Source organism: Mauremys mutica, chromosome 10 (genome assembly GCF_020497125.1).
Source record: "Mauremys mutica isolate MM-2020 ecotype Southern chromosome 10, ASM2049712v1, whole genome shotgun sequence".
In the NCBI taxonomy this organism is placed as follows: Eukaryota; Metazoa; Chordata; order Testudines; family Geoemydidae; genus Mauremys; species Mauremys mutica.
In genome coordinates, this window is record NC_059081.1 from 38,018,201 (window position 1) to 38,035,072 (window position 16,872).

General features: G+C 40.6%; 1 protein-coding gene across 1 annotated transcript in view; it reads left to right on the forward strand.

Moving 5' to 3' along the window:
• The window catches only part of MYO3B (myosin IIIB), a 298,690-nt gene that overhangs the window by 14,655 nt on the left and 267,163 nt on the right, over nt 1-16,872 (forward strand). The window contains exon 5 of the mRNA XM_045033165.1: nt 2,243-2,319. Coding sequence (XP_044889100.1) covers nt 2,243-2,319 — 77 coding nt within the window. The remainder of the gene's footprint in view (nt 1-2,242; nt 2,320-16,872) is intronic.

Here is a 16,872-nt window from a genome sequence, read left to right on the forward strand (position 1 = left end):
CAGGAGCCCTGCCTCATTCAGTGCATTGGATGGACCTCCTTGGGGTATGAAACAGGGCTGTGTGGTGAATGATGCTGTTGTCTGTATTATGCCTGTGTCATTTGTTGCAGAAATTGGAAGGTGTGTAATGACTGAGGCAGGAGTTTCAGGACTCTGGGATCTGTTCTGCAGAGGTGCTGACCTCCCTCAGCTGCAGCTGTGGTATATAGGAGCTCTGCTCTGAACATATAAAGTGCTTTAAAATGCCAAGTACTCTGAAAAAGCAGACCTAGACTCCTCAGATTGGGCACGGAAAATTAGTTGACACATTTGAGAATTTTGGCTAATAATACTGCCTCACCTCAAAAGGGCATTGTGAAGATATATTCATTATTTTAAAAAAATACCAAGATACTATGATGAGAACACCATAGAAAAGCCCCTAAGAATAATTAGAGTTCTGTGTTCGGTGCAGGGTTTGAGTGGTGTGCAGAAATAAGGCATAGGGCCACACATTGAATGAGGATAAAAATAAATATTGAACCCTTTCAGTAAACGCCATCTATTCTGTGCACTGAATGCAGTAGGGTTCCTGTGGGATATGCAGGGGTATGTGATCATGTAATTAAGGACTATCTCATAAAGCATATGCACAAGAGGGCCAAATTAAAGTGGCACAGGCATTCTTAACTGTGGCATTTCTCAACTTTTGATTAATGACTTTGCAACTGTATCATTCCTTTAAAGTAGATTTTTTGGATGTAATATATATTTATATTTCTCCTTAAGTTGCTTTCAGCATGATACATATTAACACATATTGTTCACTGTATAAATTGTCCTAAAACGTCTGAGAACTACAGTTCTTTTTCTTTATTTCTCTCTTTTAAAACATTTTTTTTTGGATCATTCATATTCAGGACCATTTTAGTGTGTAGTTGTTACTATAATCTCTATGCAAGTCTATATAGCAGCTACAAACTCTGTTGGTGTGAGCAAGAATCAGAGTTAAATAAAGACGTTTGCTGTAGGGCTGCAACCAATACATGGTTCAGTGTGGTACTGGGGAAATCATTGAAGGGCTGCAATCATGCTGAGATTAAAAATAAAAGTTCATATCGGAATTTAGACATAAGGATGTCTACACTGCAGCATGGGTAGACGGACACTCAGTAGCTCTGCTTGAGCTACTGTGCATAGCTAGGGTAGCCCAGGTGGCAGTTTGGATTATCCCCCCTGAGGGTATAATCCCTGCAGGATGGATGGATGCTAACAGTGTAAACTGAGGAAGCTGATGTTCCAGCTTCCAAATTTCTTATTTATTAGCAGCAAACATTGCTAAATTATATCTATTCCAAATTTTTTTCTATGTCTGTGGATAATACTGTAGGAAGGCAACATTATGTTTTATGAAAAAAACATTCATTTGAAATACTTTGAAGACAATATTGGTTTACTGGTAAATTCTTTTGGAGTCTCAGAAATGCTAATGTTCAACTGTATTTTGACCAGGGTTGACTGGATAGAGCAGAACATTTTCTGTGTATGTTTATTCAAATTTTTTAATGAATTTGATTTGGCTCTATTTGCTCTCTGTATGTGTTTGCTTTTGTACTTGTCACGATAGTTCATTCCTCTTCAGCAAAGCACTGACGCGTGTACTTTATTTCAGTACACACTTAAGGTTAAGATGAGCTTCAGTGCTTTGCTTCACAGGCATGGACTTAAGCATGTACTTAAAAGCTTTGCTGTACTGGGGTGTTCATGAATATTCTGGAAAGCAAGTCTGCTGGCAGAAAGGTTCAGAGTGTGAATTTTAGCTGAAAATTGGGGAATGTTTGTGAAAAATAAGTTTTAAATTCACTTTCTGTGAGCACTTGCATTACAGGCTTGATTAAGAGTTGTATTCATCCAGTCACCAAATGGAAACAGACAATGTGATTTAGATCACCAGTCAAATAGTTTGAATTTGAATGAATGAGCTTCAAACCAAGAATTATTCAGAGCAATTATTTGAACAATTCTGAATAACAAATATGTTAGAGAAAGTTGTGGTCTGCCCTTGAACAAGTCATGATTAAAGCAAAATGTGAAATTCATCAAATAAATAATTTCATATAAATGGTACACCTTGCTCTGATTTTGACTGCTGTTTTGCAAACATGCTTTAAAGATCATGTGTTTGTTTTCCTAAGACTTGATATAATCTGAACTGAAAATACATCATAAATTTTAGGCCAAAATCTGAATCCATTTTTTGCAGGTGTTTCAGCCCAGCTCACCAGCACCCGGCTACGCAGAAACACTTCGGTGGGAACGCCCTTTTGGATGGCACCCGAGGTGGGCAAAGCATTTTCTTTATTTTGTCTCTGTTGCCTCCGTTCATTGCAGTACACAATTTTGTCCCAATTCTACATTGGCTCAAAAATCTGATACCGATAATAACCAGAAAAAGCATTTGGTGGTTCCCAGCTATGGTTCTGTTTCATTTCCTTCCATGTCTGTAGCTCTTATGCAATGGGATGAATAGACAAATTAGATCCCTTTAATAACAGAGGCATTATCCTCTTCTATTAAAGAGGATTATTTGCAGCTTTTCCATAAAACTATAGGCTAATCTACAGGAAACTTATGATGATGCTTCCTTAAGGCATGAAATAACTCCAGCTTTACACTCAGTGATTCTCCTCTGCAGAGTAAGAGAGCAGGGCCAGTGGCTATTGCTCTTGCCATGGCAAGGGGAGGCACTTATGGGACTGTCCATATAGAATTTAATAGATAGCTTTTCCATGGATTTCTGTGAATCATTCAGTGGATTTTAGTACAGAATTATATCCCAACCATAGAACTCTATATGGTTCAAAAAGCCTATAGAAGGGATCTAATCTCTATGAAATTCTGTGGGTTTTTAATGTAATATATATAAAGCTAATCCTATTATTTTATCCCTATTATATTCTATAGGACTTATCCTTAAGTGGGGTGTTACAGTACAGCACATTAAGTGAGCCCCTTTGCTCAGTTGGCTATCATCTGCTTAGCTGGGGATCCAGATTCCCAGCCTGCACTATCTTTCTGGGCTCATCCCTTGCCAGACCCCATCCCCAGGTGTTCCACCAACCTGGGGAGGGGGTCACATGTGGACTTTGTGCTACAGTAGAAATCCAGAGTTCTGGAAGTAATCTGGTCCTTTCCACGTGCTCTTGTGCAGGATGGGTGGCACATTGGTCAGTGTTTGCAGATACCTTTAGCAGTTTATTTGTGATTGTGACAGGGTGGATTAGGCCAGGAAAAGAACAGTGGCACTAAGCCCTCCCAGTGGCCCAGAGAGACACTGCAGGAATCAGCCAATCATGGGGAGGCCTCAAAGGGCTAACCAATCAGAAAGGCTGCAGAGAACAGCCAATCAGGTCCAAGGAGGGTCATATAAAAAGGAGCTGCAGAGCCAGAGACAAGCAGTTCCTTCCTGGAGCCAGAAGAATGCAGATGATGCTCCTGGCTAGCCAAAGGGAACTGCAGCACCACAGACAGCTCAGTGCTGGCAGGGACTGGGGAAACGAGAAAGAGCTCCTGTCTGGCTGCTGGGCCTGAACACAGAAGAGCCCTGAACTAAGAATGAAGCACCGGTGAAGACTGGGGTGGTGGGGAAGTGGCCTACAGAACTGAAAGCAGTTTCATTAAAAGGACACAGCAGTGAGTGGTTGCTATTCTTAGAGTTCCTGGGCTGGGACGTGGAATACTGGGTGGACCTAGGTTCCTTCCATAGGCCACTAGGGAAGTTACCTACAATTGAAACCCCCAGAAGAGGATCTGAACTACTTAGTGGCCTAACTAGTGATCTGGAGCCAGAACAGAGCAGAGAAGGTGAAATCATTTTGCCTTCAGCGAGGAAGCCCCAGGGATATGGCCTGATACCTGGGCCAGGACTGTTTAAAGACTGTAGACACACCCGACCAGAAGAGGCACTTGGGAGAGGAGGAGCCACACCATTACAGTGATAAGATACACTTCTTCCATAACACTTGCTAAGATTCCTGGGCTGAGCAAAATGAATATGAATTTCCTTCAGTTGGACTTGTTTTGTGGGTCTATCTGCTTAGTTCTGAAGATGGTCAATATTCTCATGCTGCCCTGGAAGAAATGAGCACTGGGAAGGTATTTAAAAGGAATGGGTTGGTAGTTAGTACATTACTCTTGTGTGCTATCAAAGTTATAAGTAGTAATGTTTATCCTGATCTATTACTGTATTGAACTAAACATCCCCATAATAAAGAGGAAGCTTAAATTAATGAGGATGCTAATGAACTTATTCTTACTTTTATATATATAAATTATGTATTGTGCAGGAATGGATGGAAAATGTTTTTCCCATCCTGGTAATATGTTGAAGATTTCAAAAAATTTTCAATTCTGTATGGGGATGAACCTGAGACCTTTAGACATTTTCCACAAAAAATGAGAGAGAGAGTGTCACCAGCCCACCCCAGAATAGGTGATAATCTTGTGATTAAAGTACTGATCTGGGATATGGGAAAGCCAGATTTGAATCCTGCTCTGCCTGATGTGGAGCCGAGACTTGAACCCAGGTCTCCCACTTACAGACTTGGAAGAAAATAGATGCAGTCCTGCAAAACCTAGACTCAGCCCTGCCTCATTTAGCCCACCATCTGTACATGAAAGTGTCCAACTAAAGACAAATAGTCTAAAATCAAGGTTGAGATGGCACTCATATGACACAAAATTTTACAGTAAAAAGCAGCAAAATAAATGTAGGTTCCATAATATCAACTATGCATAAAGATAGCTAATAGTCACCACATGGAAATCATTCTTTATGAAGAACATGTGCACCAGCCTTTTGAAAGAGCACCAAGCTTAGATGTAGCAAGTCCGTTACACTGAATGTTGCTGTTTTATGTTGATCAGAAGTCAGGGGAGCGACACATTCAGCTTTAGACCCCTACAATTCCACCTGAGCTACAAGGTGAATTCCATTGAGTTCTTGTTTAAAACAAACACAAAAAACTCTAATTGCCTCCTGCAGATAAGGTGAACAGTTAAGACTTCAAGACTGTAGATGTTTCTTTCATTTTAATCATTAATGTGTGAAACAAAAACCTGAAACCTTTGTATGTTACAGGAAAAAATCTTTATTCCCATTGCAAAACTATAGCACAGTGGTATGTTATAATTCAGTGGTCTGATATCAGATAGTAAGGTGATAATACTAAAGTAGCTATTAAAATTGTTGTGTAATTTATGGGAGATAAACTGGTTGGTATTCTACCAGTACTTCAATGAACTTTTATACCCAACAAAATAAGAGTTAATAAGAACCAGCTCTTGAAAATGAGTTAATGCCTTGTTGTCTCCATCTATTTTTGGATAATAGATTCTTTTACTATTTATTTGCTTTGCAAAATTGCTTTCACAAATAAAAATTAAACTACTGGTTTTCATTGTCTTTGCTTTCGCTGTGTCCCTTTTGAACATTATCTCCCAGTTTAGAACACAGAGATTTATACATTATGATACATTTGGTGTTTGGTCTTATCTGGTTTTGATCTCAATCTGGTTTTGTTTTAACATTTCTGACATATTTTAATTAGTTTTATTGCTCCATGAAAAGTAGTTCTTGGTTGCAATATTATTACCAGTCCAGCCTTAGGTTTTACATAGTCTTTTTCTGTGAAGACTTAGTTTGGCCAGTGATTTTCCCCCACTTGTGACCAGGCACCCAACATCTGCTTAATCATGTAACTCCTTCACCCACAAATGCTACCAGCTAGCATGCCAGAAATATAACAAACAGCATGAGGAGCAGTGCCAAGAGAAAAAGAGCTCTGGCACAGCTCCTTGCCAGCCTGCAGCACTGGCACCAAACACTGGATAGATGAGGAAGGACAGTGAGAGGCTAAGCATAGAGAAGGGGTCACAAGTCGCTGAGACTGAAGATAGTCTGGGCAGTCTATTAGCGGAATTGGTTGGCTTTGTCTAGTGTGGAGCAAGGCCTCTATATGCTCATAAGTAGCAAAGCATGTTTAGATCCATGGACGTAACAGAGAATAGAAATGAAGAAAATTAAAGAGTCCCCATCAAGCTTCTTAGGCAAGAGAACTGACTCAGTGCACTTTTATAACAGTCTACCCAGAGGCATCCCACTGGGTATGTCTACACTACGAAATTAGGTCGATTTAATAGAAGTTGATTTTTTAGAAATTGATTAGATACAGTTGATTGTGTGTGCCCCCACTAAGTGCATTAAGTCAGCAAGCATGGAGCCCGCTCAGCTCACTGTCACCGTATGTCTCCTGGGTGCTGCTGGCAGATGCGGTACTGCAGTGCTACACAGCAACATCCCCTTGCCTTGCCGATGGCAGACAGTGCAATACGACTGCTAATCATTGTCATTGTTCTGTGGGAGCTCCTGGCCAACCTCAGTGAGATCAGTCGGGGGCGCCTGGACAAAAATGGGAATAACTCCAGGTCATTCTCTTCTTTAAGTTTTGTCTAATGGAGATTCAGTCCTGCCTGGAATATTGGGCCAGCTGGAGGCTTCTGCCTCAGGCTGCTCTCCCAGTCGGCAGCACCGTGCGGTTGCACCTACCCCAGTCTACCCCTTGCTCCCATGGCTCATGAAGCCTGGACAGTAGTAAGGAGCAGTTCAACTATAGGCTGAGCAAGTGCATAATGGTGGTAGTATGTGCCTTTGGATGTTTAAAAGCTCGCTGGTGCAGTTTACTGACTCTGTTAGACCTCAGCGAAACCAATATTTCCATCGTTATTACTGCTTGTCATGTGCTCCACAATATCTGTGAGAGTAAGGGGGAGTTTGAGGCAAATTTCCTGGCCGCTGATTACGCGCAGCCAGACACCAGGGTGCGCTGTGCATCAGAGAAGCTTTGAAAACCAGTTTCACGACTGACCAGGCTACAGTGTGAAAGTTCTGTTTGTTTCTCCTTGATGAAAACCCACCACCTTAGTTCATTCTACTTCCCTGTAAGGCAACCACCCTCCTCTCTCCTCCCCACCTTCAATCTCCGCTTGCAGAGGCAATAAAGTCATTGTTGTTTCAAATTCATGCATTCTTTATTAATTCATCACACAAATGGGGGGATAACTGCCAAGATAGCCTGGGAGGAGTATGGGAGGAGGGAAGCACAGGGGTGGGGTAGTTGTAGGGGCACCCCCTAGAATGGCATGCAACTCATCATAGAAGCGGCATGTCTGGGGATCTGACCTGGAGCGGCCGTTTGCCTCTCTGGTTCTTTGGTAGTCTTGCCTGAGCTCCTTACGTTTCCTGCGGCACTGCTGCGGGTCCCTGTTATAACCTCCGTCCTTCATGCCCTTGGAGATTTTTTCAAATATTCCGGCATTTCGTCTTTTGGAATGGAGTTTGGATAGCACAGATTCATCTCCCCATACAGCAATCAGATGCAGTACCTCCCGTTCGGTCCATGCTGGAGCTCATTTGCGATTCTGGGACTCCATGGTCACCTGTGCTGATCAGCTCACCACGCTGGCCAAACAGGAAATGAAATTCAAAAGTTCGTGGGGCTTTTCCTGTCTACCTGTCCAGTGCATCTGAGTTGAGAGTGCTGTCCAGAGCGGTCACAATGGAGCACTCTGGGATAGCTCCCGGACGCCAATACGATTGAATTGCATCCACGCTACCCCAAATTCGACCCAGTAGGGTCAATTTCAGTGCTAATCCCCTCGTCGGGGAGGAGTACAGAAATCAATTTTAAGAGCCCTTTAAGAGCCTGTGTGGACAGGTGCAGGGTTAAATTGATCTAATGCTGCTAAATTCGACCTAAACTTGTAGTGTAGACCAGGGCACTGTATTTTTACTGTTCATCCCATTTCATGCAGCTTTAGGAGATTTTGTCTTACTTTTAGATTAATAGTGTACTAACCCCCCTGCATTTGCAGTGACTGCATGACAGAGAACGGTAACCTTGACAGTGTCCCTTTAAGTAACTGCAAATATTGCAGGAGTCTGTGTTTTATAAAATGGTACAAAAAACACACAAAAAGAGAGAGAATGTGCAATATTAAATCTAAACAAAAATAGTGGCCTCCAACAGAAATGATGGAACATATCATCTGTTTGAACCACAGGCTATTTGGGATAGAGCTTACATTCTGCATCTGTTGTAAACAAGCAAAGGTCTGTATCATACAGCATACAGTTTTGAATATAATGCAAACATTTGTTTCTTTTAAAAAATGTTACAGTCCCATCTGGTCTTCTTTCTTTTGCCATGGAAAACTGATTACAGTTGAGCAGAGAAATGAACCTGCTGTAATGGATCCAAAAATTGATCTCGTACAGACTCACAAAGAATGGTTGATATTTTACCATCTCCATAACAACCAGCTAACGTCACAGAAGAGACACAAGACACCTTAGTAACCACCGTGCCATCATTATTTATGGTATCACCTTGCTTAAAGACACTCTACAAACAATTTAGACCATTCATTCTGACATTGCCAAGGGCTAAGATGACAAAATATTTTTATTAAACCCAGATAATTAAGGATGCTGTTTACAGTAGTGTTTTGCTTGAGTAATTACTATCAGGGTTAATGGTTGAAATCTTACTCAAACTTCCTGCTCTCCACTCCCCTTCTAATTGTCTCGCTGGAAAATAATAAAAATAATTTGAATAAGAATCCAAATAAATAAATGGACATTTTGGTGTAAGTGATCTGAAAATATGGTTACATGTAATGACTGAAAGGCATTCTGTACATACCACATCAGAACAGAGGCAGCTCTTTTTAAAGTTCCTATTCTGAAAAGATGTTTCCATGTAATCCAGCACCCTAAGCATATTCACCCTCAGCAAGTAAGCATGCATCTGTGAGCCACCATGTATGCACTGGTCAGGCACTGTAGAGATACAACTCTGTGAAATAACTGCACAATGCTCAACTATCCACTATGCTTAGGCTTGGCAGAATTTTATTTAAAAACAATAATTTTGAAGGATAATCTAAGTTTTAAGCATTTTTTAAATTCTTAGCAATTAAATTTTCATAGTTGTACAAAATAATGTGTTTTAAACATTTTTTTTTCTAATTGTATTGATTTAAATGTTCACAGTTGTGGGAAATTATGGAGGGGGTCAGACAACAGAGGAAATCAGATAATGATTATTTAATGACAGTAGTTGAGATTCAAAATGTTAAAGTTTTGTAACTGTTGAAAAACAAATTGTCAACATCACATGTTAAAATATACAAAGTATCCTTTAAGTCAAACTCTGTTAGTCCTCAAGTAGCACTTTTTTTAGTTTGCCTATCTGTAAATTTTGATTATTATTGGTGGAAATATTTTTTCATAGGTTTGGGTGTGTACAGTGAAATTGATATTTACCAATAAAAATCTAATCCTTCCAAGCCTGATTATGCTGCTCCTTGAACTAGCTTTTATATTTCAAGTACTGTAAGACTCATGGGCTTACATCATTATAGCTGATTTCCTTGTGTTTGTGTGAATGACACTTTTATATTCCATCAAATACAGAATTTGCATTACTTTTTGTGATGCCATCTTAGTTTTTTTAAAATGCACGTGTAAATTGTGCTATGAAAGATGAAAATCAAGAACTATGAGAACTAGAAAAATCCTCCTTGATAACAGCTTTTTTAAAACAAAATTTTCTACTGAGTCTAAGGTAGGATTAGTGAAAGCTAATGGAGACTTGTACAGCGAAAAGAAAACACAGGGCAGCATGCAAAGAAAGTTTCCTGGATCCTTTTTATCTGATATATGTGTGTGTGTGTGTGTGTGTGTGTGTGGGTCTATGGAGAAACAGCAGAGGAGAACCCCAAACAGCTTACAACAAGTGGGTCAATAGGAAATAATCTGAATCAGAGAAATTGAAAGCATATGGTCTAGAAAAAAATGAGGAAATTGGACTACGCCCCCAATGAGTAATTGGCCTTCTGGAAATGTTTTTCTGATGTATGTATATGTCAAATAAGAGCATCAGGACAGAGAAAAAAGAGCAAGAGATCAGTGCATATCCTAGGTTTAACCAAAATATGGTTGGAAAGTGAAAGTGGGAGATAATTATATGGGAAGTAAGCTGTATAGAAGCAGCTGAAGAGCTCAGAGAAAAAAAAAAGATTAAACCTAAGAGGTAACCTTAAGAGTTGGTTATTATGTTAATCATAATTGCATCACACATAGAGGAATCAGTTGCAGAGACTGAAACAGAGAATACAGCCTGGCTAGATTCAGCATCATCATTTTTGAGGTTACTTTTATAAATACTTGTTATCGCCTGTTAAATAAGTTACCTAAAATCTGTCTTTGTCATCCCTGAAATACTCTGGGGAAAGGGAGGAGAATCAAATTTGAATCCTTTGAATTGAACTCACCTATACATCTTTAATTCCAAATCTTTAAAAAAAAAAAAAGAGAATAAACTGAATGTTGGAACAATGAGAAAATACCCGCAGTGTCACACTGTAATATGAGCGACAAAGAGTCCTGTGGCACCTTATAGACTAACTGAAGTATTGGAGCATGAGCTTTTGTGGGTGAATACCACATGTGTCTGACGAAGTGGGTATTCACCTACGAAAGCTTATGCTCCAATACATCTGTTAGGGCTTGGCTACACTTACAAATTTGCAGCGCTGCAGCAGGGTGTGAAAACACACCCTCTGCAGCGCTGCAAATTGCGGCGCTACAAAGCGCCAGTGTAGTCAAAGCCCCAGCGCTGGGAGCCGCGCTCCCAGCGCTGTCCGTTATTCCCCACAGGGAAGTGGAGTACGGACAGCGCTGGGAGAGTTTTCTCCCAGCGCTGGCGCTTTGATTACACTTAAGCGCTTCAAAGCGCTGCCGCGGCAGCGCTGCCGCGGCAGCGCTTTGAAATGCAAGTGTAGCCAAAGCCTTAGTCTATAAGGTGCCACAGGACACTTTGTTGCTTTTTACAGATCCAGACTAACACGGATACTCTCTAATACTGTAATATGAGGTGCTCTCTCTACATTATGTAAACACAAATATTAAACTAGCACAATATTTTTGTTTACATTCATATATTTGAAAAATATCTAAAGCAATGGGTTGATCCTGCAAAATTTTACAAGAGCAGTCCTTCTGATGTCCAATATTTCAGGCTTTCAGGTTCAGGGCCTGATTTTTGCTCCAAGAACAGTCGCCTTATGCCAGATTTCATCTTGGAGCAGGTTTCTTTTGTTTATACCTAAACTATATAAACCCTAAACATCAGGTTGATACCTGTAGTTAAAGGCATCTAATACCTGGAATAGAAAATCCAACTCCCAATCCAAATCATAGAACTGCATTCATTTGAATATTGTACTCTGTTCTGTGTTTCAAAATTAATTCTAAATAGACATGTGCAGTGCATACAATCCTCTAAAAAGCACTGAGTATGTTCCCCATTTCCACCCTTCAATTTATCTTGTTCACCGCTCACTTGCCTACATCATGGGACTCAAGGTCAGCCCTGGGTTAATAGCTTTAGGTCTCTTTGCTTTAACTTCTATTTAGCTAAAATTAGCTCTTCTGATATGAGCATTTTGACTATGCATTTAGGTGCCATTCAAATATGAAACTATTTTTTGGTCGTAAATTCCGATTACCACAAGAAACTCTAGTATCAGAGGGGTAGCCGTGTTAGTCTGGATCTGTAAAAGCAGCAAAGAATCCTGTGGCACCTTATAGACTAACAGACGTTTTGCAGCATGAGCTTTCGTGGGTGAATACCCACTTCAAAGTGGGTATTCACCCATGAAAGCTCATGCTGCAAAACGTCTGTTAGTCTATAAGGTGCCATAGGATAAGAAACTCTAGGAATCCACATGATAAAGGGAGACAACTTAAACAGGTGAGAAATCAGAAAGTATAAAAAAAATTCATTTTAATTTTTTTGCTGCCTGAAAGTAATTTAAAAGTGATTATGCATGCAAAGCTGGTTTGCATTTTGTAATAGAAAATAAATCTAAGAAGAAAATGTGTGGCCTTTCGGCCTTTAGTGAGGAAAATTTTGAAAATATATATTTACAGCATGTGTAATGCATGTGTGGCAAATATCTATTTTCATAGCACTGATTACAAGATACATTACTGAAAGAACTCTTTCTAGAGGTTAGATTTGTTTTCATAGCATGCATTATATCAGATAAGATTAAAAACAAAAGGGATATTAATCTTAAATTATCTAGGGCATAAACCAGTCATTAACTATCTGGGGTTAGGAAGAAACTTTTCCCAGGATAGGCTATTTCATAAATGACCATAAAGGAGATTCTTGCACCTTCCTCTGAATTGGTATTATCTGGCATGAAGATGAATGAATATTGAAATTTCTGAAAATCGAACTCATTTGGTGGGAAAACAATACAATAAATCTAGTATGGTAGCAGTAGAGCATAGATACAATTTTGAATTTTATTGCACACAAATTTAAAAAATGTTTGTCACTTACTATTATATTTATGCTTGTATTACTGTAGGCCTAAGTCCCACCTGAGAGCAGGGCCACATCGTGCTCAGCATACGTTGTGAGAGACACTGTACTCTTCTGCTAGGATCCAGGCTTTGGAGGGAACTGAGATTGTTTAGCTTGCAGAAGAGAAGATTGAGGGGGGATTTGATAGCTGCTTTCAACTACCTGAAAGGGGGTTCCAAAGAGGATGGATCTAGACTGTTCTCAGTGGTAGAAGATGACAGAACAAGGAGTAATGGTCTCAAGTTGCAGAGGGGGAGGTTTAGGTTGGACATTAGGAAAAACTTTTTCACTAGTAGGGTGGTGAAGCACTGGAATGGGTTACCTAGGGAGGTGGTGGAATCTCCTTCCTTAGAGGTTTTTAAGGTCAGGCTTGACAAAGCCCTGGCTGGGATGATTTAGTTGGGTTTGGTCCTGCTTTGAGCAGGGGGTTGGACTAGATGACCTCCTGAGGTCCCTTCCAACCCTGAGATTCTATGATTCTATGACAGTAGCCCAGGTGAAATCCTCCTCAGTCTGTGCTTGGGTCAATGAGGAAGGACACTCCTGGATATGGTCCAAGTCTGACTATGTATTTGAGCAAGGCAGGCAGGGTAGGTAACATACTGCCTGGTCTAGGATTTTCTTCTGGTGCGTCTGTCTTCCTAGGCTCCTTGCACAGCAGAGAGAAGAAAAAAGAAAATTTCAAACATCAGTCCCTTAGAACCTGAGGGGCTTAAAGCACTCTTTGACAGAAGGGCATGTCCCCAGGAACATGTGGTTCTGGATCTCTTGCAGAGAAGGCAGGCTGTAATGTTTTGCCTTTTGTTTCAATTTAAAAGATTCTTGCTCTGCAGAGGGTTGTCTAGACACCAGCTATAGCTCAGAAGACAGGACAAAACCGGGAGGCTCTTCAGGAAGGGTGGATCTTGAAAATGAACTTGTGATTACTAGGTCTGGATCTGGTCCCTTAAAGCCACATATGTCCTGAAGCCCCATGGTAGCGTCTATGGAATTGGATGCACAGGAGAATGAGCATTAACTTTAGTACAGTACTCAAAATAGGCAGCAGTATTGTTTTCGGACCAGGAAGTCACAGTTTTAGCCCAGACCTTTAATACAAAGATTTGTCTGCATAGCTATGTTGGTCAGGTGTGTGAAGCCTCCCTCTTCCCAGCAGACATAGTTATGCCAGCAAACCCCACAGTGTAGGTGCAGCTAATTGTTGTTTGTGGAGGAGGTATTACCATCCTGACAGAAAAACTCCTCCTGTTGGCATACTATGCATCTATGCCAGGGTGCTCTGTTGGAATAGCTATACCAGTATTGCTATACCAGCAAAGCATTTGTAGTATAGACAAGGCCTTAGACTCCAAGATAAAAACCAACCAGCTGCACAAACCAACCTCCAAACAACTGCTTTGCTGTCCATGCTCATCTTCCATGGGTGAAGCAATAAAGCAGAGTCCCTCCCACCCCACCACAAGCTTCTGTGAAGGGCACACAATTGTAAAATCCTAACAAATCCCAAGGTAAATGGCAAACTGTCTTCAGTTCAGTAATCACTCAGTCTGTGCTAATGCAATCCATATACATTCTACATACTCAATAGCAAGGTGGCAACAAATGCAATATCTTTTCTGACCAGCTTCTCTTGCTAGAGGTGAGTGATGGAAAACTGCCTGAAATGCACTTGGATGCATGTTTCATTGCAGATTAAATTTAGTTGGAAACAAAGAGAACTCACAATAGATTGACAGAGAATTTGATTCTTTTTAAATGCTTCTCACCTGGGATGCTGGGATTTTTGCTGTAATGTAGTTTTACTAGCATGTACCGTATTTACTGAAGGCATAAGCTGTAAGCTGTAGAGAGGAGAGTATCTAAAGATGCTTCACATGCTTCTCCTCTTTGCTGGAATACTGTAGGTCTTAAACTGTTTGTGAAGCCTACAGAAGCTCAATGACATTGTTCTGGAAACAGCACCTATATCCGTTCACTACACCATCCATCATGAATGCAACTCTCTGTGACACTTATTTAATTATTTTGACATAGCTTGTAAATAAACGTTTTAAGAAAGTTTAGATGAAGAGTGAATTTTGCTGTCAAACTTCAGACAATAGATTTTAGAATTAGAATCAATGGCAACATGCCATGCTTATGAAGGAAAAGGATGGCTTTGTGGTTTAAGTCACTGGACTTGGAATCAGGAGATCTGGATTTACTTCCTGGCTCTGCCATAGATAACCTCTGTGACCTTTAGCTGATCCTGAGAATAAATCTCTCCATGCTTCACTTCACTTCCCTGACTGCAAAATGGGGGAACTGCTACATCCGCCTCACAGGATTTTGAGAACAAATTTCAGAATATTTGTGAAGAACTCACACAATGTTGTGCTGAGGACCATGCAAGTATCTAGACAAACACGATCTGTGGATAGAGTGTAGCAGCTTTGTAGCCAAGCAAATAAATATTTTTTGACCTTTCAAGAAAGTGAAAGAGAAAAATGTCTATTTAATTAGCTATGTATGGGCTAACTGCTTGTGACTTCCTCTGAGTCACTACCTTATGGGAGCTGACTCACATGATTTCAGTAAAGTGACGTGTCGTTGGGAACACAGATGTTTTTGGGAAGTGGATAAAGAATTTAAACAACTAGAGAAAATTTAGCTTCTTCCTTGATTATTTTTTTTCTTATTTAAGTTTTTTGATGAAGGTCAAACTAAAGCTACAATGAACTGCAATAGGAATGAAAGAGTTATGCTGGAGCTGCTAACAGCATTGATGCAGTATAATGGAATTCAGAAAGCTACGTTTTGAAAGCTAAAGATAAGTCCTTGAAGAAGAAATGTATCTATCAGAAGGTCAAAAAAGCAGTGGGACAACACCAAATCTGCTGTGCAAAGTGGGGGTGTTTGCATCATCTCACCCTCTGCCTACAGGATCGCTGACTTCCTAGCTAGGCAGCATGAAGGGCTTTGAGGAAAGCTGAAGGAATTCCCCATAGGTCTGTAATTATGTAGAGCCAGTTGCCACAATTGCTTTTGTAGGGTGCAGTGGTTCTAGATGCTATTCCAGTCTAGCCGGAACGACAGATATAGAGGGCTTGGTAAGCTTCTCTGCAGTGTGAAGAAATTTCCATTACCTCTGAGCCCCCAAGCCTAATTCCTTGTGAAAACTGTGTGTGATGGGGTGTATGAACCCTGCATGAACAGGGAAGGGGTTAAGGAGACTGTGTGCACTAATCAATAATTAACTACTAATATAAATTGTTCTGAAATTCAATAATTTTAATTGATTTTTTTTAAAGTTAATCTTTCATTGATAAATGTTACAAAAAAATTAATCTTTGAATAAGATCTGGAAGTCATGAATAAAGAAATGGGAATAAAGAACCAATTTAGGCCTCGAGTTTACTCTGGGGTGTGTGTGTGTGTGTGTGTGTGAGAGACAGGGCCGGCTCCAGGCACCAGCTTAGCAAGCAGGTGCTTGGGGCGGCCACTCTGGAGAGGGGCGGCACATCCAGGTATTTGGCAGCAATTCGGCGGAGGGTCCCTCGCTCCCGCATGGAGCGAAGGACCTCCCGTTGAATTGCCGCCGATCGGGATCGCGATCACGGCTTTTTTTTTTTTTTGGCTGCTTAGGGCAGCAAAACCCCTGGAGCCGGCTCTGGTGACAGAGAGAGAGAGAGAGAAAGAGACGCTCACCTTGGTGTGCCTACACCAACTCTTCCAGTGTTGCTAAACACCAGTGGAACTGAACTAGTGAGAGACTTTTGGGAAATGTAGCTAGTGTATACAAGGCCTATGAAAATATTTTTTACCCCTAAGGTGAGATCAGATTAAATTAAATAGGCTGCATAATGTCATATGGAAAGACATTCAGCTGGTTTATTTTATTTGTTGCACATGGTTAGCAGTTTTGCTCTCCTTGGAACAAGGGTAACAATTTTGTACCATGTTCGTTTTTTATACACTCTGCTCTGCTTTCAGCTTTGTGCTCACACACCTCATAAGCTACTTAGCTAGCGCCGTCAACTGAGTACAGTAGCACCTTTCCTCAGGAGCTTCAGCCCTTTAAACTCAAGACTCCTTTCAGCTGGTGGGTCAGCAGTGCTAATTATACAGTGCTTGTCTCCAGCTAGCAGAGCTCCAGTCATAATCGTTCTGCGGTATATTATATGCTTGCAGCTATGCTTTTCTACATGTGCTATATCTACTGAAGCCAAGACAAAAATAACTTCAGTTCTAAATAGTCCTAGGCAAATCTCAAAAGGGTTTGATGTTTCAGTTCCGATAAATGTACATACAAATGCATCTGTCATCCTGTCCCCAAATTAGCAGTACACATGCCAAACTTCTCCACTGCATAATCCTGTGTGTTACGTTCTCTTTCCCCATCTTTTGTGTCCAT